Here is a 20983-nt window from a genome sequence, read left to right on the forward strand (position 1 = left end):
TGTAATCTTCTATGTTCTATTTATATACCTTGTATATAAATATGTAACAGTCAAGTTTTGGGGATTAATTTTTTGATTAAATATGGGGGGGGGGGTTCATGGATATTACTTTTGACTGCAGTAAGCACTGCAGGATGGTGAGCGGCTGGGACGAGGATCTGTAGTCGGGACGTCAGGAGCTTGGATAGGTGGGCAGGCGGGGTGTGGATCTGCATTTGGGGCATCAGGATTTCAGATGGGTGTGCAGCCAAGGCAAGGGTTTGCAGTTGGGGCATCGGTAGCTTGAATGCATGAGAGGTTGGGGGCAACAATCCGCGGTTGGAACGTCGGGAGCTTGAATAGGCGAGCAGCTGAGGTGAGGGTTTGCGGTTGGGACATCGGGAGCTCTGATGCATGGGAGGTCAGGGCATTGGGAGCTTGGATGGGTGAGCAGCCGGGACAGGATCTGCAGTTGGGACATTGGATGGTTGGGGACAAAAATGGCGGGGCCGACTTTTACACATGATATATGAAAAATATGAGAATATTTGGTCAAAAAAGATGAGGGGGGATCTTTTACACAGAATCAACTCTTACACGAGTATATATATATATATATATATATGGCAGATTTATTTTAAATTATATCTTTAGGTATATAGTGATTATCACGTACTGTGTATTGTGTGTTCTCTGTGGTCTGGAGAAATGCTGTTTCTTCGGGAAGTACTCCTGGTAAAACTCCCCAGGTCTCAACAGTAATATCTCTTGCCTCAAGAATTACTGCCATGTCGCAGAAGTAACATGCTAACTAATTATAGGATAGAAGGGCTATAATTCAGAACAGATTGAATGAAATTCCATACACTCTATTTGATTAAGTTTAACAAAGCTGAAGTAATTCACTCACCAATTGTTGACCTGGAGTAGTGTGAGGTTAGTCTGGCTTGCGATTTGCCTCTTCTCATCTTCTGTAGGATAAGGATGCTGCGTGACAAGAAAATTATTTTAAAGTTTTGGTAGCTCAAATGCAGATCTCAAAAATAACAATTATCTTCAGCATCATTTGTAGATTTGTATGTTGGAGGTGAATTTCACTTTAGGCTTTGAGCATATCTCAATAAAACCAACCAACATGGAAATCTTCACATATCCATTTCAAGGCACAGCCATTAAGCACAGAAACAGACCCTTAGACTCAGCTCACCCATACTGACCAAGTTGTCTCACAGCTAGTACCACTGGACTGCATTCGGCCTCTCCTGATCATATATCTGTCCAAGAGTTTTTTAAATATTGTATCTGCACACATATCAATAAATTGGAAGGGGTACAGAGGAGATTCACCATAATATTGCCAGGACTTGAAGGGTTGAGTTATACGGTTGGATAAATCTTCCAGACCAGATGGAAATAGCTATAACAATTCTTGAGCCATTAGTAATGATCTTCCAAGGATCAATAGATTCTGGCATGGATCAGTAGGACTGTAAAATTAAAAAAGTCATCCTGCTATTTAAAAAGGGAGGGGGACAGCACAAATTAAATTATAGGTCTGTTAGCCTAATTTCAGTTGTTGGAGTTGATTGTTTAGGATGAGATAAGAGAGTTCCTGGAAGTGCATGACAAAATAGACCAAAGTCAGCACAGTTTTATTAAGGGAAAATCTTGCCTGGCAAACCTACTGCAACTTTTTGAGGAAACCACATGGAGGCTAAACAAAGGATTCACGGTAGATGCTGTTTACTGTGTTTGGACTTTCAAAAGGCCTTTTGACAAGGTACTGCACATGAAGCTGCTTATCAACATGACAGCCCAAAGGTTGTGTTATACCTGTCATGGGGGGTGGGGTTCCTAAACTCTTCTTTGTTAGGATGTTATCCAGCATACTGGAGATTATGGGCAGGATTCAACCCTGTCCCCCTCCCCTCAATCATCCACTTTCCCACCAAACTATTAGATTTTTATCATCTCTCTGACCAAATTGGATGTTAAAAAGGTAATAGTTTGGTGGGAAGGTGGAGGATTGCATACGCTGCAAATCTTCATGCCGCCACGGCGCTACTGCCAGCTCCCAGAAACCACCGTGTGCGTCACACAATGCTGATTCTGGCCCATACTCCAAAGTCATCGTCTTCACCTGCTCAGTAAATGTGAAATGATAAATTGAGTAGGTTGAAGCCTAAGAGCTCAGTCCCCTTACACTCCAGGTCCTTAGGCTTCAGTCTACTCAGCCTAATGGTTTATCCGCCACTGAATAGAGGATTACAACATTACAAGAGGCATGGATAGGGTGGACAGTCAGCACCTTTTTCCTGGGGTGACTATAGCAAATAGTAGAGGATGTCTACTTCAGGTGAGGGGAGGAAAGTTTAGGGACTACATCAAAGGCAAGGTTTTTTTTTTACAGAGAGTAGTGGGTGGCTGGAAATGCATCGCCAGGGTAGTGATGGAAGCTGGTACAATAGGGGCATTTAAAAGTCTCTTAGACAGGCACACGGATGGAAAAAAAATGGAGGGTTAAGTATGCAAGTTAGGGAAAGTTTAGACTGCTGAGTAGGTTTGTATAGGTTGGCACAACATCATGGGCTGAAGAGGCTGTCCTGTGCTATAATGTTCTACGTTCTTAGTCCCCTACTATACACCCTATTAATTCATGACCATGTGGCCAAACACAGCTCCAATTCCACCTGCATGTTTGCAGATGACACCAAGATCTTAAACCACAACAGGACAAGGTATCGGAAGGAGCCAGAGAGTCTGGTGGCGTGGATAGAATCTCTTCTGCAATGTCAGCAAAATGAAGGAACTGGTCATTCATATCGGGAAATATTTGCGCACATAGACACAGCTCACACCACACACATGCACAGACACACACACACACATATATATTCATATATACAAGTACTGTATGAATATAAATGGTGCTGATGGTGGAGACCTTTAAGTTCTTATGAGTACTTATCACTAATAACCTGAGCTGGTTGGACCACATTGATGTTGAAAATTTTATTTATTAAATCATAGTTAAAAACACAATAATGGATACAACTTAGAAAAACAAAATACATACATTTGATATTTTTTATGTAAATAAAAACCCCTACAACAACCCCACCCCCCCTACCCTAACCCACCCACTCATCCCCCTCTAATCTACCCTAAAAAAGAAGAGATCACGTAACATAAATTTCATCAATTAATGGTTCGGAGCAACACCACTAACGTGTGGAAAGACCACATTGATGTTACAACCAAAAGAGTCACCAGAAATCCACTTTCTTGCAAGCTTTAGGAAATCAGCATGTCCCTGATGTCTCTTGCCAACTTTTATAGATGAGTCGTAGAAAGTATTCTGTGTGGATGCTTCACCACTTGGTACTGCAGAGTTGTGAATGTAGCTCAAGCCATCACATAACTCAGAATCAGAATTTATTGTCATGAACAAGTCATAAAATTCAGTGTTTTGTGGCAGCATCATAGAGCAAACATTAATATACACCACCTTACAACAATTAAAAAAATGTCTTTGATTCATTGACTATATAAGAATCTAATGGCAACGGGAAAGAAGCTGAGTGCTTGTCTTTAGGCTCCTGTACCTTTTTCCTGATAGCAGCAGAGTGAAAAGGGCATGGCCTGGGTTGTGGAGGTCTTTGAGGATAGAGGCTGATTTTTTTTTTTAAGACACTGCCTCTTGTAGATGTCCTCGATGAAATTGTCTGCTGCCTGTGATGTCGCAGTGCTCTGGAGTATTTTCTTGTCCTGAGAGTTGGCACCTACATACCAGGCAGTGATGCAACCTGCCAGAATGCTTTCTATGGCACACCTGAAGAGGTTTTCAAGAGTCTTCGGTGACCTACCAAATCTCCTCAAACACCTCACAAAGTATAGCTGCTGCGAGCCTTCTTTGTGATTGCATCGACATGAAGGCTCCAGGACAGATCCACAGAGATGTTGACAGCCAGGAATTTAAAGTTCTTGACCCTCTCCACTACTGAGCCCTTAATGAGGACTGGGTTGCGTTGCCCTCACTTCCTCCTGAAGTCCACAATCATCTCCTTGGTTTTGCTAAGGTTGAGTGCCAAGTTGTTGGCATGACAACTCTCAACAAGCTGATCTATCTCATCCTGTACGCTTCCTCATTGCCGTTTGTAATTCTGTCGACAACTGTGGTGTCACTGGCAAATTTATAGAGCATTTGAATTGTGCCTGGCCGCACAGTTAAGGGTGTATAATGAGTAGAGCAGTGGGTTAAGCATGCATCCTTGAGGTGTGTCTGTGTTGATAAACAGTGAGGAGATGACGTTGTTTCCAATTCGTACTGACTGTGGACTTCAGATGAGGAAGTCATCTGTCTAAATCTTCCACTGTCTTGAGTTATCTGATAACATACTAGAAGACACATTCTACCCTGGACATACTCTCTTCTCTGATCATTCATCAAGCAGAAGATACTTATGCTTGAAGACACAAACCTTCAGATTCAAATCTATTTTAATTGATTGTTACATGCACATCTTGGTAAAAGGACAGCCCTTGCCTTGTCTGTTATAACTGCATTTTTCTCTGCTCCCTGTACCATTTGACAAATGTAGCGTTACTCCCTCCAGTTTTATCTTATTTATTGTTATTATTGCATTACCTGCTGTAGGAATTGACTTGCCTGGACAGCATGCAAAGCTCAGCTTTTTACTGTACTTCAGTGTATGTGACACTAAAACAGTTCATTTCAATAAGTTCAATGTGCAATGAATCAACAAGATTCCTTTGTGATAACTTGCTTTGAGCAGCCCATTACATATCAGAAGAGGGACCACTCGCATTGCCATTGTCAGATTGAATGCAAAATCTCAGCAAAGCAGCAAAATAGGACGTCAAGCGATTGAGCATGTGATACTGACAATGAATGGATGTGCACCTGAAAATGTTCATCATATGAGCATCTTACTTATATTTGATGAGACCACAGTTGATAAAAAAACCCAATTCAACACAGAAAATAAAAAGGCAATTTGTTGAAACAAGCATGACGAATTGGAACCAATTGAAATGCTACTACCAGCTGTTATCAATAGTAAAGCAGACAGCATGTGATACTCACTGCAATGTGCTGGAATAGCCAGGATCTCATGATATTTGTAGCTTGCTTTGGCAATACACCACGCTTACTTTTCGGAGAATTCTCACTGTCTTGATGCAAGACATTTACATCTTGATTTAATTGCAGTTGAAGCTGTAAAAATAAACATTTTGTGACAAATAATCTTCAATAAACAAACCTGCCTGTTTAAAGACAAACATGAGCTCAGGTTCCAAAGTTAGGAGAGCAGATAAGAGGTATTTTGCCTCCCAAGTGCCAGGGTTCGAGATAGCTCAGATCAAGTTCATAGCATTCTAAAAAGGGACAGTGAGCAGCCAGATGTTGTGGTCCATGGAGGGACCAATAACGTGGGTAGGAAGGGTGTTGAGGTCCTGCAAAGAGAGTTCAGGGAGTTAGGTGTGAAGTTGAAGGATAGGACCTCCAAGGCTGTGATCTAAGGATTGCTACCCATGCAGCATGTTAGTGAGGTTAGCAATGGGAGGATAATGCAGCTTAACATATGGCTAAAGAGATGGTGGAGGGCTTTAGGTTTCTGGATCACTGGGCTCTCTTCCAAGGAAGGTTGGACTTGTACCAGTGAGATGGTTTGCATCTGAACTGGAGGGGGAACTAATATCCTTGCTGGAAGGTTTGCTGGTGCTGCTCCAGAATAGTTAAATTAGATATACAGAGGGATGGGAACCACAGTGCCAGAATAGATAGTGGAGTGGATATAGATGATGTGAAGACTATATATATAAAGACAGAATTCATAGTGTTGTGCGGGGTGGAAATGTTCTCAGGTGCATATGTTTCAATGCAAGGAGTATTATAGGATTGGCACAAGGACTTGTATGATATTATGGCCATTAGTGATACTGTACTTGGTTGCAGGAAGGGGCAGGACTGACTCGATGTTCTGGGCTTCTGTTGCTTTAGATGCGATAGAACAAGGTGGGGGGAATGAAAGGGGGAGGAGTGGCGTTGCTCATCAGGGAAAATACCACAGCTGTGTTCAGACAGGACAGACTAGAGCAGTAGTTCTCAACTTTTTTCCCCACTCACATACCACTTTAAGTAATCCCTATGCCATCGGAGCTCTGTGATTAGTAAGGGATTTCTTAAGGTGGTTTGTGAGTGGGAAGGGAAGGCTGAGAATCACTGCTCTTGACTCAACTGTTACTGAAATATTTTGTTTGAGAAAAATAGTCATTGGCCCATTTCCTTTGGAGTTATGAAACCGTGCACATAACGAGTCAATTAGGTACGATCCTTACTAATCACAGAGCACCTATAGTAGTGGATGATTGCCTCTCTGACTGGAGGCCTGTGACTAGCGGTGTGCCTCAAAGATTGATGGAGGGTCTATTGTTGTTTGTCAGTAGGCACTTTCAGGTGGCCAATTACCCCGCATGTAAAGCCGCATGTTTAGGCAATATGCGCCTGTTTTGAGGCCACCTGAATGTGCAGGAGGCGCTCTTGAGGCGAGCTACGTTACCCTCCTCTGAGAGGGATAATCAACTCAGATCAGTGGCTCCCCCAGCCACCTGAATGCTGCTGGCTGAAAGTGGATGTTAAAGGGTCAGGCTGCTGATCACAGCTGACACTGGGCAGGAGCCGGAGTGTGCTCAGAGCCGTATCCTGTGTAGCTGTGTCTTTCAGGTGGCCAGCGTTGCGCTTTAAATGCTGCCACCTGAATGGCAATTTAAAGGGCCGCTTCTGCTTCTTCAGGCACATTCTTAGCGTAGAATGCACTTGAACAAGCCTAAATCAATGATCTGGATAATAATGTGATAAATTGGATCAACAAGTTCAAGAGGCAGGAGTTCCAGTGAATGGATGAGGCGGAGTGGGAGCTGGAAGCAGAGGCGATTTCAAGAGAGAGAGGCCTATCACAGGAGGAGGAGTAAGAGAAAGAGGATTTGTGAGTTACCAGCCAAAGAGGCCTGACGAGGATCCCAGGCCTGGCAAGACCAAGCAAGCCACAATGCGGAGAACAAGCCTGGAGAAGCCCAGTGGAGAGAAGTCCAGGTTGGCGAGACGCAGAAGGAGAAGCTATTCTTTCTTTTTGCTATTGGACTAAACTGTTATGTTGGAAATAGCATTGCTGATAGAGCATCCCTATTTTCAGTGATCTCCTGGCGCTTTGCTCGATTGCCACTAGGGAATCGGGGAGAAATTTTTCTGAATATTTTTCTTTGTTTTTTTGTCTCCTACAGGAGACACACTGCCAGCATAGTAGTCGGAGAGTGGTACTGTAGTGGTGATAGAGAGAGTGAGATAGAGAGTAAGATAGAGAGTGAGATAGATTGGAGAGTGTAGGTATAGAGCCTAGGTGTGGATTGTTAGGGAAGTCAGAAATTTCCCTGGCGACTACAAATGCGAGAAATATCCTTCCTGTTAAGAGGTGACCAGAACTGAACACAATACTCCAAGTATGGTCTCACCAGTTTTAGAGAGCTGTAATATTATTTCACAGCTCTTGAACTCAATCTGCTGACACCATATGCCTTTTTAACCTCCCAATCAATGTGTGGCAATCTTGAGGGATCTATGGACCTGAACCTCAAGATTTCTCTATTCCTTCACACTGTTAAGAATCCTGCTATTAACCATGTTCTTTGCCTTCAAGTTCAACCTTTCAAACTTCAAACTTATCTGATTAAACTCCATTTGCTATTCTTCTGTCCAACTCTGCATCCTGTCTATATCCTTTTGTAACCTATGACAACCTTGTACACAATCTACAACACTTTCAACCTTTGTGTCATCTACAAAATTACTGATCTACCCGTCCACCTTCTCCTTCAAGTCATTTAAAAAAAATCACGAAGAGCAGGGGTCCCAGAAGAGATCCCTGCAGAATATCACTGACCTCCAGGCAGAATATATTCTATCCTATTACTAACCTCTATTTTCCACGGGCAAGTCAATGCAAAAATGACCCATGGATTCCATGCCTCAGGACTTACTGAATGAACCTACCATGGTGGACCTTGTCCAATGCCTTACTGAAATCCATACACACCAAATACACTGGTTTACCTTTATCAACTTCTTTTGTCCACACCTTAAAAAAACAAGTTCATGCCACTCACAAAGCAATGCTGACTATATGATTTGGGTGACAGTGTAGTTAACAAGATCATGAAAAATTATGAGACTAGCAGTTTAATATGCAGCTAAGGAGCTGGTTCAGGAGGGAGGGATTCAGATATTTGGATCATTGCGCTCTCTTCCAGGACATATGAGACGAGTACAAGAAGAGCAAGTTACATCAGGGAAAGCTGCAGAAAGACTTAGACAAATTGGGAGTATAGGCAGAGAAGTGGTAAATGAAATATAATGTCAAGAAGAGTACTTTGGTAGAAAAAAAAATAAACAGGCAGACTATTTTCTAAATGGAGAGAAAATTTAATACTCCCAGAGGCAAAGGGACCTGGGAGTCCTTGTGCAGGATAGCCTGAAGGTAAACTTGCAAATTGAGGCAGTGGTAAAGAAGACAAATGCAATGCTGCCGTTCATTTCAAAAGGAGTAGAATATAAGTGAGACCTCACTTGGAGTATTGTTAGCAGTTTTGGGCTCCTCATTTAAGAAAGGATGTGTTGACATTGGAGAAGGTTCAAAGTAGATTCTGGGAATGAAAGGATTATCATATTAGGAGTGTTGGACAGCTCTTGGCCTTTAATCATTGGAATTTAGGAGAATGAGGGTGGATCTCAATGAAACATTTAAAATGTTGAAAGGAATGGACAGAGTAGATGCAGAAAGGTTGTTTCCCATGATGGGAGTATCCAGGTTTGAAGGGTGTCCGCTTAGAACAGATATATGGAGGAATTTCTTTAGCTAAAGGGTGGTAAATCCGTGAAATTTGTTCCCACAGGCAGTTGCGGAGTCCATCATTGGGTATATTTAAGACAGAGATTAATAAGGTCTTGATTAGCCAGGGCATTGAAAGTTATGGGGAGAAGGCCAAGCAGTTGGTCTGAGTGGGGAAAGGGATCAGTTCATGATTAAATGGCGGGGAAGACTCAATGGGCTTCAATTCACTTGTGAATCTGTGGGGGTCATCTACTGTTTTTGATGCCTCCATTGTGGCCTCTTCTACATGGGACAGACTGGACACAGATAGGGAGATAGCTTCACTGAGCAGCTTTGCTCTGTCTGCATCAATGACAGGGATCTCCCAGAGGCCAATCATTTCAATTCTGTACTCCACTCCTGCGCTCATACACTTCCAAACCAGGACCACCTGTAAATTGGAGTAACCCATAATATTCTGTCTGGGCATTCTCCAACTGGACGACATTAACTTTGACTTTTCTGGTTTCTGCTAGACCACTCCCCATTCTCCCTCCTCCCCTGTCTATCCCTCTGACTCCTTTCCTCCACCTCTCCACCCACTTCCCTCTCTATTCAAAGAGTTATCCTCCTCTCCTGCCCTCTCTCCCTTATCACCTATGCCCTCTTGTCTGTGGGCCTGTGGCCTTCACCTGGCCCCTCCCCCTCACAATTTTATTCAAGTGCCTGTCTATATTTTGATCATACCTTGACCAAGCCCAAGATGTTGGTGAAACAATATTTATCTTTGCTATATAAAGTACAATGTGTAACTTGTTGTTTTTCTCCAGCATTGTGTTTTTCCTGAAGTTGTATGATCAGTCATGATCATTGAATGGTGAAGCAGGGCTGATTGAACATTTTCTGGTCCTATTTTCAATGTGTTTATGGTCCACAAATTGTAAATTGGGGAAAGGCCATCTCTGGAATAATTAGGCAGGAACTTCCAGAAGTTGACTGGGAGAAGATATTTGCAAGAAGATGGGATGTTTTTAAAGGAAAGATAGCACCACGTGTTCCTGTCAGGGTGATGTGCAAGGTTGGCAAGTTTAAGAAACCCTAGTTGATGAGGAATATTGAGGCTCTTGTCAGGAAAAAGGAGGTATACATCAGATTTAAGCAGCCTGGAAAAACCAAGTACCTAGATAAGTATAAAAAGTGTAGGTGTGCGCTTCAGGTAAATCAGAAAGGCAAAAAGAGGACATGAGATGAAAATGACAGGCAGAATAAAGAAACGTCCCGAGAGATTCTATCAGTTTATTAATAGAGAACAAATGGTTCGGAAGAGGATTGATCCCATTAAATATCAACAAGGCTGTGCTTTTGTGGAGCCTCCAGAGCTGGGTGGGATTTTGAATGAGTATTTCTCATTCATCTTTATTGCAGACAAGATCATAGAAGAAAAAAAACTGAAGGAAATGAATGGTGATGTCCAGTACCATGTAAGAAGTATCAGGGAGTGGCATTGGCAGTCTAGGAGTGAATTAAAGTGGACAAATCTGAGGCATAATGAAGTGTTTCTTCACAATGTTGACGTGCAAAAGACATTTAGAGAGGAAGCGTTTAGAAGTATACGGACTGATTGTAGGGAAATGGGACTAGCTCAGAATGCAATCACAGTTAACATAAAAGGACACATACCCAACAATTTAAATGCATGTTTAAAATAGCCCAGAGTTTTAAATGAGCCTTGGTGGAATGAAAGTTTTACTGCTATGTGGTTATTCCATCTGGTTGCATACAAATATACAAAGTGTACAACTCTACTTATTTACAGTGCAATTTGGTTTACAATCTACATGCCTTTATTCCTACCTTCCTCACAGGTACAGATATATTTAGAAGGAAGCAGTCAAAGACATCAAAAAGTGGTTAATAACTAATATCTGTTATGGTTGGAGAATCTAATTTAACACTAAACAGAACATTGCAGGAATCTGGAAAATAATCCAACTGCATTGCTGCACGATCAGAGGACAATAGCAATGGGAAGTCAATAAGCCTCTTGAATTTACTCTACCTCCAATCTATAATACACTGGATGTCTTGCCCCTTGAATCCATGCTCCCAACGTTGCTGCTTGTTGCATGATCACCAAGAAACAATGTGGACTATTTAATTATTTTTTTCCTCTCTGTCAGTGTTATAAATAATTAATAATCTGACAAACAGATGGTTACACAGCTTTTAATGATCATTGTTTTATCTCTATTTGTTTCTTAATGACTCAGGACCCATTCCCACTCAATTTTCACAAGGAGATGAAGATAATACACACCTGTGCATTCTGGATTCGGATTGTTCCATGTGCTTGTGTCACTACCTGACCTTGAGGAGTAACCACGGTAACGGGCTGATAAACTGCCCCACCTATTAAAAAAAAATACAATTTGTATTTGTAAGTCAAAATACCTGCCAGTTTACTGGTTACCTCTCTGAAAATGGCAATGTGAATACACAAGTTGGTTACAAAGGCAATATGGCACGCTTGCCTTCATTGGTCAGGGCATTGAACACACAAGTAAGCAAGTTCATGTTGCAGTTGTGTAAAACTTGAGTTAGGCATTACTTGGAATACTGTGTGTAATTCTAATTGTCTCATTACCAGAAGAATGTGGAGGTTTGGAAAGGGTATAGAAGAGGTTTACCAGGATGTTGCCTGAATTAGAGGGTATGAGCTATGGGAGAGATAGAAACATAGAAGATAGGAGCAGGAGAAGGTTATTCGGCCCTTCGAGCCTGCTCCGCCATTCAATGAGATCATGGCTGATCTTAAAGTTCAGTACCCCGTCCCCGCCTTCTCTCCGTAACCCCTAATTCCCTTATACTGAAGAAATATATCTAATTCCCTCTTAAATATATTCAATGAACCTGCCTCTACTGCTCTCTGTGGCAATGAATTTCACAGATTCACCACCCTCTGTGTAAAGAAATCCCTCCTCATCTTGGTTCTAAATGGGTTGCCTATTATCCTCGAACCATGGCCTCGGGTTCTGGACACCCCCACCATTGGAAACATCCCTTCCGCATCCATTCTGTCCAATCCTGCCAGAATTTTATGTCTCTATGAGATTCCCTCTCAATCTTCTAAACTCCAGCGAGTACAATCCCAAATTGCCCAATCTTTCCTCACAAGTTATTCCTGCCATTCCAGGTATCAACCTGGTGAATCGCCTTTGCACTCCCTCCATTGCAAGAACATCCTTCCTCAGATAAGGCAACCAAAACTGCACACAATATTCCAGGTGTGGTCTCACCAAGGCTCTGTACAGCTGCAGTAAGATATCCATATTCCTATACTCAAACCCTCTTGATATGAAGGCCAACATACCATTTGCCTTTTTAACCACCTGCTGTACCTGCATGCTTGCCTTCAGTGACTGGTGCATAAGAACCCCTAGATCTCTCTGCACTTCCTCATCTCCTAATCTATTGCCATTCAAATAGTAATCTGCCCTCCGGTTTGTATTACCAAAGTGGATAACCTCACATTTATCCACATTGTAGTGCATTTGCCATGTATCTGCCCAGTCCCCCAATTTATCCAAATCACACTGGAGCTTCCTGACCCCCCTCTTCAGTGCACACAACCCCTCCTAGCTTACTGTCGTCTGCAAATTTGGAGATATTACATCCAATCCCCTCATCTAGATCATTAATGTAAATTGTGAACAGCTGGGGTCCCAGTACAGATCCCAGTGGCACCCCACTGGTCACCACCTGCCACTCAGAAAACGAGCCGTTTATCCAAACTCTCTGATTCTATCTGCAAGCCAGTTCTCAATCCACATCAATACCTTGCCCCCAATCCCATGAGCCTTGATTTTGCATGACAGTCGTTTATGTGGGACCTTATCGAAGGCCTTTTGTAAATCCAGGTACACCATATCCACTGGCTCTCCCCCATCTATTTTACCTGTCACCATCTCAAAGAATTCCAATAGATTTGTCAAGCATGATTTACCTTTTGTAAATCCATGTTGACTCTGTCCGATCCCTTCTCTGCTAGTCATATGCTCCGCTATTACATCCTTAATAATGGATTCCATCATTTTCCCCACTACTGATGTAAGGCTCACTGGCCTATAATTCCCCACTTTTTCTCTACCCCCCTTTTTAAATAGTGGGGTAACATCAGCTACCCTCCAATCCATGGGTACTGATCCTGAGTCTATCGAGTTCTGGAAAATAATTCTTAAAGCATCTGCTATCTGAATGTTCACTTCTTTAAGTACCCTAGGATGTAGATTATCAGGCCCTTGGGATTTATCGGCCTTCAATCCCTTCATTTTCCCCAAGACCATGTCCTTAGAGATACTGAATTAGTCTATGTTTCCCAACATCCTTGGGAGGTTATTTGTATCCTCTCTTGTGAAAACAGAACTAAAGTAAGAATTTAATTGGTCTGCCATTTCCTTATTCCCCATTATATATTCCCCTGATTCTGACTGCAAGGGACCTACTCTGGATTTCTCTGGAGCAGAGGGGAGACCTAATAGAAGTTTATATAATTATAAAAGCATAGATGGGGTAGATAGTCTGAATCATTTTCTCTGGGTGAAATGATCACGTAGCAGAGGACATACATTTAAGGTGAGAGGGGAAATATTTTAAGGAGATGTACTGGACAAGCATTTTACAGAGAATGGTAGATGCCAGGACACATGGTGGAAGCAGATATGGTAGTTGCATTTCAGAAGCTTCCAAATAATCAAATGAATATGCAGGGAATGGAGAGGTAAGCTGGAGAGTTGCTGAAGGACCAATTCCTCTGCTGTACTGTTCTAGGGTATGTCAGAAAACTGAATGGAAAGCTGAGGTCAGTGTAGAAAAGAATAGAGGACAAGAGAGTTCCATTTTTAGTTAATGTGTTCAAAGAAACTGGATAATTAAATATGTGCAAAACACAAAAGTCTTCAGACACTGTGATTGAAGTAAAAACACAAAGATGGAGAAACTCAGCAGGTTATGTTGAAGGGCTCGAGCCCAAAACGTTGGTTATGTATCTTTATCTCTGCTATATAAAGTACACTGTTTGACCGGCTGAATTTCTCCAGTATTGTTTTTGATGCAAGGATCGACAACGAGATAGACAACAGACTCGCCAAGGCAAAGAGCGCCTTTGGAAGACTACACAAAAGAGTCGGGAAAAACAACCAACTGAAAAACCTCACAAAGATTAGCGTATACAGAGCCGTTGTCATACCCACACTCCCGTTCGGCTCCGAATCATGGGTCCTCTACCGGCATCACCTACGGCTCCTAGAACGCTTCCACCAGCGTTGTCTCCGCTCCATCCTCAACATTGATTGGAGCGACTTCATCTCCAACATCGAAGTACTCGAGATGGCAGAGGCCGACAGCATCGAATCCACGCTGCTGAAGATCCAACTGCGCTGGCTAAGTCACGTCTCCAGAATGGAGGACCATCGCCTTCCCAAGATCGTGTTATATGGCGAGCTCTCCACTGGCCACCGAGACAGAAGTGCACCAAAGAAGAGGTACAAGGACTGCCTAAAGAAATCTCTTGGTGCCTGCCACATTGACCACCGCCAGTGGGCTGATATCGCCTCAAACCGTGCATCTTGGCACCTCACAGTTCGGCGGGCAGCAACCTCCTTTGAAGAAGACTGCAGAGCCCACCTCACTGACAAAAGACAAAGGAGGAAAAACCCAACACCCAACCCCAAACCACCAATTTTCCCTTGCAACCGTGTCTGCCTGTCCCGCATCGGACTTGTCAGCCACAAACGAGCCTGCAGCTGACGTGGACATTACCCCTCCATAAATCTTCGTCCGTGAAGCCAAGCCAAAGACATAATATAAAGCTGGTGTTGGCAGCAAACAGATGCAAAAGGCCAGGAGATTATATATTTACATTTATATAAAGCATATATCACTCTCTTCTCTCTCCCTCTCTCTCTGAACAGTCTTTCAAATCCAGGTGAGATTTCCATCAGATTTACGATGACTTTTGCCCAGATTGGCACCCGTTTCCTACCCTTCATGGTCAGAACATGACCCTTGGTTGAAAAACTTCTGTTAATATAAATGTTAGATTGGCAGACTGTGCTAAAATGGGTTCTAAGCTTTACCTTCTGGTCACTTGTCTTGACCACATACCTGATACAACTTGTGTGGGATTGACTGTGGTCACTGTGACATTTCCCTGCTGTAGTGCCGAGGCTGGAACAACAATTCCCTGGGGATTGATCGTGCCAGGTAGGGTCGTGATTGTTGTGTTCTGGACAGGAAGCTGCTGGAGAATATTTTTGCAAAAAAAAAAAAAGAATTAAAAGGGCGAACAATGTAGTTTTTTTAAATCACAGTGGTAAATATTGGAATGTCTTTTCATAATTTTTGACATGATGATTTACTTTAGAGCTCTGCCCATCTTTAACCATACTTTATATTAATATAATATGGCAATCTAATAGTTACTGAGCATTCAGTTTTGATAATTATTCAGTTTTGCTGGTTATTGTAAAGGATAAAGATAAAATAAGGTTATAGGTTTTATATGGGTTATGTATAGTTTTACAAGATGAAGATGTGATCAGCAAAAGTTGTTAGGAAAGTTACCTGAAGGTTTCAGACCAGAGGGGCATTCAGGAAGGCGATTCCACCTTCAGAGAACTATGCACCTGTACTCTGAGGTTACTCTCCTCTACAACACTCTTCAGGGCTCTATTGTTTCCAGCACAACTCCTATGCTGGTTTGAATTATCAAAATGCACCACCTCATACTTGGTCTTGCAGGACGGAAACTGGTCTGAGTTGTCTGTGCCCTCCTATTTTAGTCCCACTTGTCTGTATTTGGTCCATTAACCTCCAATACCCTCCTATCCATGTAGTTATCTGTGTTCCTTTAAAGGAAGCCAACGTACCAGCCTCCACCACTTTGCCTGGCAGCTCATTCCACCTGGCCACTATCACGAGTGAAGAACTGCCCCTCACGTCCCTTCAAAATTCCACCCACCTCACCTGATAGTTATCCCTCTCTATTTAGATTCTCCTACTCTAGGAAACAGACCATCTGTTCAGCTCATGATTTTATTGATCTCAGTAGGATCTCCTCTCAACCACCTGTGGTCTAAGGAAAACAGATCGAGCTTTTCCAGTCTCTCACAATAACTCAACTTCCCTAATCCTGGCAACAACTTTGTAAACCTCTCTGTACGCTTTCCAACTTTATAATATCCTTCCTATTACTAGGTAACTAAATGTGCATACAATATTCCAGGCGTGGCCTCACCACTGTTTTTATAACTTAAATATGATGTCCCAACACTTGATTTCAATGCCCCGAATGCTGAAGTAAGTGTCCCAAACAAATGCTTCATTATGTCTACTTGTGCTGCCATCTTTAAAGATGTACATGAACTCCTAGGTCCCTCTGCTCCATAACCTTCTTTAGGACACTGCCGTTAACAGACTAAGTCCTTCCTTGGTACAATTTAACCAAAAACAGCATCTTATACTTCTCTGAGTTGAACTGCACCTGCCATTCCTTAGCCTAGTTCCCCATGTGATCTGGCATAGATCCCATACCAAACCCAGGTAACTACTGTGGCACATATTTTCAAGTTATTTGCAAACTTACTCACCTTGACATCAACATTCAAGGTATAATTTCAAAAAGCAAGAGTCCTTGTTTCATACCCTGAGGCACCCCACTGGTCAGTCCTCCAGTCTGTAAAATTGCCCTCTACAACCACTCTTTGACACGTATCACTGAGCCAATTTTTTAATCCAGTTGGCTAATTGACCTCCCATCCCCTATGCCCCCTTTCTTCCATACCGACATACTATGTAGGATCTTATCAAATGCTTGATTAAAACCCATATAAATAAAACCAACTGTCTTGTCCTCGTCTATCCTCAGAAAATGTTATCCAGTTTGTGACAGACAATTCCCCATGCACAAATCCTTGCTGGCTCTCCCTGGCCATTCAATTTCTGATTCTATCTCTCCAAATCCTCTCCAGCAATTTCCCTACTACTGACATCACACTAACGGACCTGTAGTTACCTGGATTATCCTTACAGCTCTTTTTAAAGAACTGCACCGCATTTGCCATCCTCAAGTCCTCCAGAACTTCTGTCCTTAACGATGTCAGTCTAAAATGTCTATCTATCAATTTCTTTCCTGCCTTCCCATAAGGTTCTGTGACCCACTTGGTCTAGATCTGGAGATTTATCTACCTTGATACAATCTAAGACTGCTAACCCCTCTTCACTCCTGATGTAGACATACCCCAGGGTATCTTTTGTTATCTCCCACTCCTTCTTATCATTTTCAACAGTGAACACATCCACAGAATATTCATTTCACATCATCCTCATCTCCTCTGGCTCCACACATAAATGATCCATTCTGATCCTAAAAGGTACTCTTGAACTCCTCTTGTTAAACTAATCATGGACTGCTCCAACATCACACAAGAACTGAGTGAAACACAACTGAGAAAGATCTGATTATTCCTTGAAGAAGGGCTCAGGCCCTAAATGTCAGCAATATATCTTTGTTTTTTTATGGACAATGTAAGACCGGCTGAGTTCTTCCAGCATTTTGATGCAATTTTTAACCACAAAAGGACTGTCTGCACTATTGCAAAGACATGTTTTTTGTAGAAGAACAACTATGAATATTTATTATCTATCAATTTTTTGTCTTCATTGTCTTTTTAATTCAATTACTGTATATTTCGGCAGATAAGATGAGCCTTTAAGGTCCCAAAAAACAGCCCAAAAAAGGGGTCGTCTCATAAGCCAGATACAAAAACAGGTGACCGTAAAATTCTGGCCAGAAAAGTGGACCGGTCCCAACCACCTCCCCACCATTGTCGCTGTTTCCTGACCACCTCCCCACTGCTGCTGCTGGTCCAAGAACACCTTCCAACTGCTGCAACCAGTCCTGACATCTCCCCACCACCGCCACTGTGACCTTAAAATTCTGGTTGGAAAATGTCCCTGCTCCTGCCCAGGAGCCCGAGGTGACTTCTTCAATGCGGACGGCACCACACCCAGTATTGAGAATGGAGTCACCATCAACAACTCTGGCTGCAGCTGATACTGAAGATTTGGACTTAACTCCATTTAGCACTTTCATGACCAGAAGCAAAGATTTTGTGGGTATTTTTTCACTATTGTAATCACATGCTTGCTTAATTTACAGATTTGTAACTTGGTGATTAGGGTGTCGTCAAGCAGAAAATTGCTGGGTCATCTCATACAATCGATATGAGCTAAAACCATGAAATTCAGGCTGAAATTGGGTCCCATCTTATCTGAAAGTCATTTTATCTGCTGAAATGTATGGTAAGTATACTATTGCTGTTCCTTGTTACAAATAACAATGTTGGTGTTTATGTACACCATACAATGTATATGACCATATATATTATCATTATTACCTATGATTTCCCTCATGACTCTTTTGTTTTTAATGCACATAAAATCTATTTGGATTTGACCTTACACTCTCTGCCAAAACCATCTTAAAATTTTTAACCCTCCTTATTTCCGTCTTCACAATGCTCCTACACAGTAATTCTTTGTCCATAATCTGTCACTGAGTTATGTTCTGTTAAAGTCTTTGATAACCTTCCACACTTTCCACAATCCTATAGGCTATTCAGCCCACTGAGTCTGCCCCACCATTCAATCATGAGCTGATCCATTTTCCCATTCAGCCCCACTGCCCAGCCTTCTGCCCATAATCTTTGAAGCCCTGGCTGATCAAGAACCTGTCAATCTCTGCCTTAAATGCAACCAATAACTCAGCCTCCACAACTGCCTATGGTAACAAATTCCACAGACTCACCACCCTCTGGCTTAAGAAATTCCTATGCATCTCTGTTCTAATCAGATGTCCTTCAATCCTCAAGTTGTACACCCTTGTCCTAGACTCTCCCATCGTGGGAAACAACCTTTCCACATCTACCATGTCCACGACATTTAAAATGTTTCATTGAATTCTCCTAAATACCAATGAATACAGGCCAAGAGCTGTCAAACATTCTTCATATGATAACCCTTTCATTCCCGGAATCATTGTTCTGAACCTCCTCTGAATCCTTTCTAACGTCAGCACATCCTTTCTTAAATATGCAGCCCAAAACTACTCACAATACTCTAAGTGAGGTCTCACCAGTATCTTAAAGCTTCAATATCACATCCCTACTCTTACATTCTATTCCCTTGAAATCAATGGCAGCATTGCATTTGCCTTCTTCACCAGTGACTCGACCGGCAAGTTTACCTTCAAGCTATCCTGCACAAGGATTCCCAGGTCCCCTTGCACCTGAGTATTTTCAATTTTCTCCCCATTTAAAAAGTAGTCTGCTCGTTTATTTTTTTCTATCAAAGTGCATGACCATACCCTTTCTGACATGATATTTCATTACCCACTAATCATCTGTGAACTTATAAACTCACCAACCCACTTTTTCATCAATGATTTACATATACGAGAAACATCAAGGTTCTCAACACCGATCCTGTGGGACATTGCTGGTTATAGGCCTCCAGCCTGACAAATGGCCTTCCACCACTACCTTCTATCTTCTATGAGATGGAAAATTTTGTATCCAAACTATTAACTCACATGAATCCCATGCATCTGCACCTTCTAAATCAGTTTACCATGAGGGATCTTGTCAAACGCCTTACTAAAATCCATTGGCCTTCCCTGAACATCACCTCCTCAAAAAACTCAATCAAATTGGTAAGATGTGTCCAGCCCCTCACAAAGCCATGTTAACCCTTTCTAATCTGACCACAATTTTTTAAATCTGTGTAAATTCTATCCCTAAGTATCCCCAATTTTTTCCCCACCACTGATGTGAGGCTTACTGGTCTAATTTCCTGAATCAGCCTTTTTCCCATCTTGAACCAAGATGCCACATCAGCTACTCTCCAGTCCTTTGGGACCTCTCACTTCACTAGATGAGAATGCAAAAATTCTTTGTCAAGTTCCCCATCAATCTCTTCACTTTGCTCTTTCAATAATAGTTAGTGTAGCAGGTAGTGCAACGCTATTACAGTGCTAGCGACCTGGATTCAAATCCAGCGCTGTCTGTAATGAGTTTGTAAGTTCCACCCGTGTTCGGCGTGGGTTTTCTCTCGGTGCTCCGGTTTCCTCCTCCACTCCAAAAACATATGGGGTTGGAGGTTTATTGGACACATAGGTTTAAATGGCTAGAATCGGTTTCTACCATGTTGGAAATATAAATTTAAATGTAAACAAATCTGGGATCTATCCCATCAGGCTCAGGAAACTTGTCCAACATAATGCTTCTCAAAAGACATAACATCACCTCTTTCTTGATTTCAGTAGGCTCTCATACATGAACATTCTCTATATTACAAGGGTTGTGGAGCCGCCCTGGCTCGGAGGCCAGGAGATTCATGCCTAGGCCCCATGGACAATATGAAGGACTTAAAGCTGTGATATCTGGGCCTCACGAGAAGGATGGCACCGGAGGACTCGGGATGTGGGAATTTATGACTGGGCGGTAGTTGGTTTCCTGGCCACTGGTGAACTTAACATCTGTGAGGAGGTCGGAAACCTGACCTGTTGAAGGCTGCGCGAACAGAGCCCGCAGTGGCCCCTCAGGTTTGGGAAACGTTCTTCTTCACCCATAACTGGCGGGTTTTTATAACATCTAGATGTAACCTGTCTCCTTGTAACATTGTCTGGTTTCTGAAAATTGATTGTATGTTGCATTGTATTGTTAGGTAGTTTTTGTACCAGGTGAGGGGAATATTATCTCGTTTTTAATGCTGTAATGGTGTTAATGGCGACAAATAAACTGGTACTGATTATGTTCCCTTTCACTGTCGATGTCCTTCTCCTTGGTAGCAATGATGCAAAGTATTCATTTAGTACCTCATACACTTCCTCTGATTATAAGCATTAATTTCCTTTTTTGTCCTTGAGTAGTCCTGTCCTCTACCAAGTCATCCTCCTGTTTTTAATGTGTATTAAATGCCTTGGGATTTTCAGTAAATCTTGGTCACCAATCTTTCTATAAAGTGCCTTCAAGACTCATTTATATCTTTTCCTTCTCACT

General features: G+C 42.2%; 1 protein-coding gene and 1 long non-coding RNA gene across 8 annotated transcripts in view; one reads left to right on the plus strand and one right to left on the minus strand.

The window, feature by feature from the left end:
• Positions 1 to 20983, minus strand: part of LOC138738620 (homeobox protein PKNOX1-like) — an 86346-nt gene that overhangs the window by 7937 nt on the left and 57426 nt on the right. For 5 of the 6 annotated variants that reach the window (XM_069889198.1, XM_069889196.1, XM_069889194.1 and 2 more), the window contains 4 exons: positions 15030 to 15165; positions 11185 to 11276; positions 5087 to 5218; positions 890 to 966 (listed from right to left, as the gene is read on the minus strand). In XM_069889198.1, coding sequence (XP_069745299.1) covers positions 890 to 966; positions 5087 to 5218; positions 11185 to 11276; positions 15030 to 15165 — 437 coding nt within the window. The remainder of the gene's footprint in view (positions 1 to 889; positions 967 to 5086; positions 5219 to 11184; positions 11277 to 15029; positions 15166 to 20983) is intronic. The other variant, XM_069889195.1, reaches the window with a different exon arrangement.
• Positions 11132 to 20735, plus strand: LOC138738621 (uncharacterized). 2 transcript variants are annotated; one of them, XR_011341627.1, is made up of 3 exons: positions 11132 to 11304; positions 18085 to 18227; positions 20245 to 20735. It is a non-coding gene; the product is annotated as an uncharacterized lncRNA (long non-coding RNA). The 2 variants fall into 2 exon arrangements; XR_011341626.1 differs by lacking the exon at positions 11132 to 11304 and adding an exon at positions 11313 to 11427.

Source organism: Narcine bancroftii, chromosome 7 (genome assembly GCF_036971445.1).
Source record: "Narcine bancroftii isolate sNarBan1 chromosome 7, sNarBan1.hap1, whole genome shotgun sequence".
NCBI classification, from domain to species: domain Eukaryota; kingdom Metazoa; phylum Chordata; class Chondrichthyes; order Torpediniformes; family Narcinidae; genus Narcine; species Narcine bancroftii.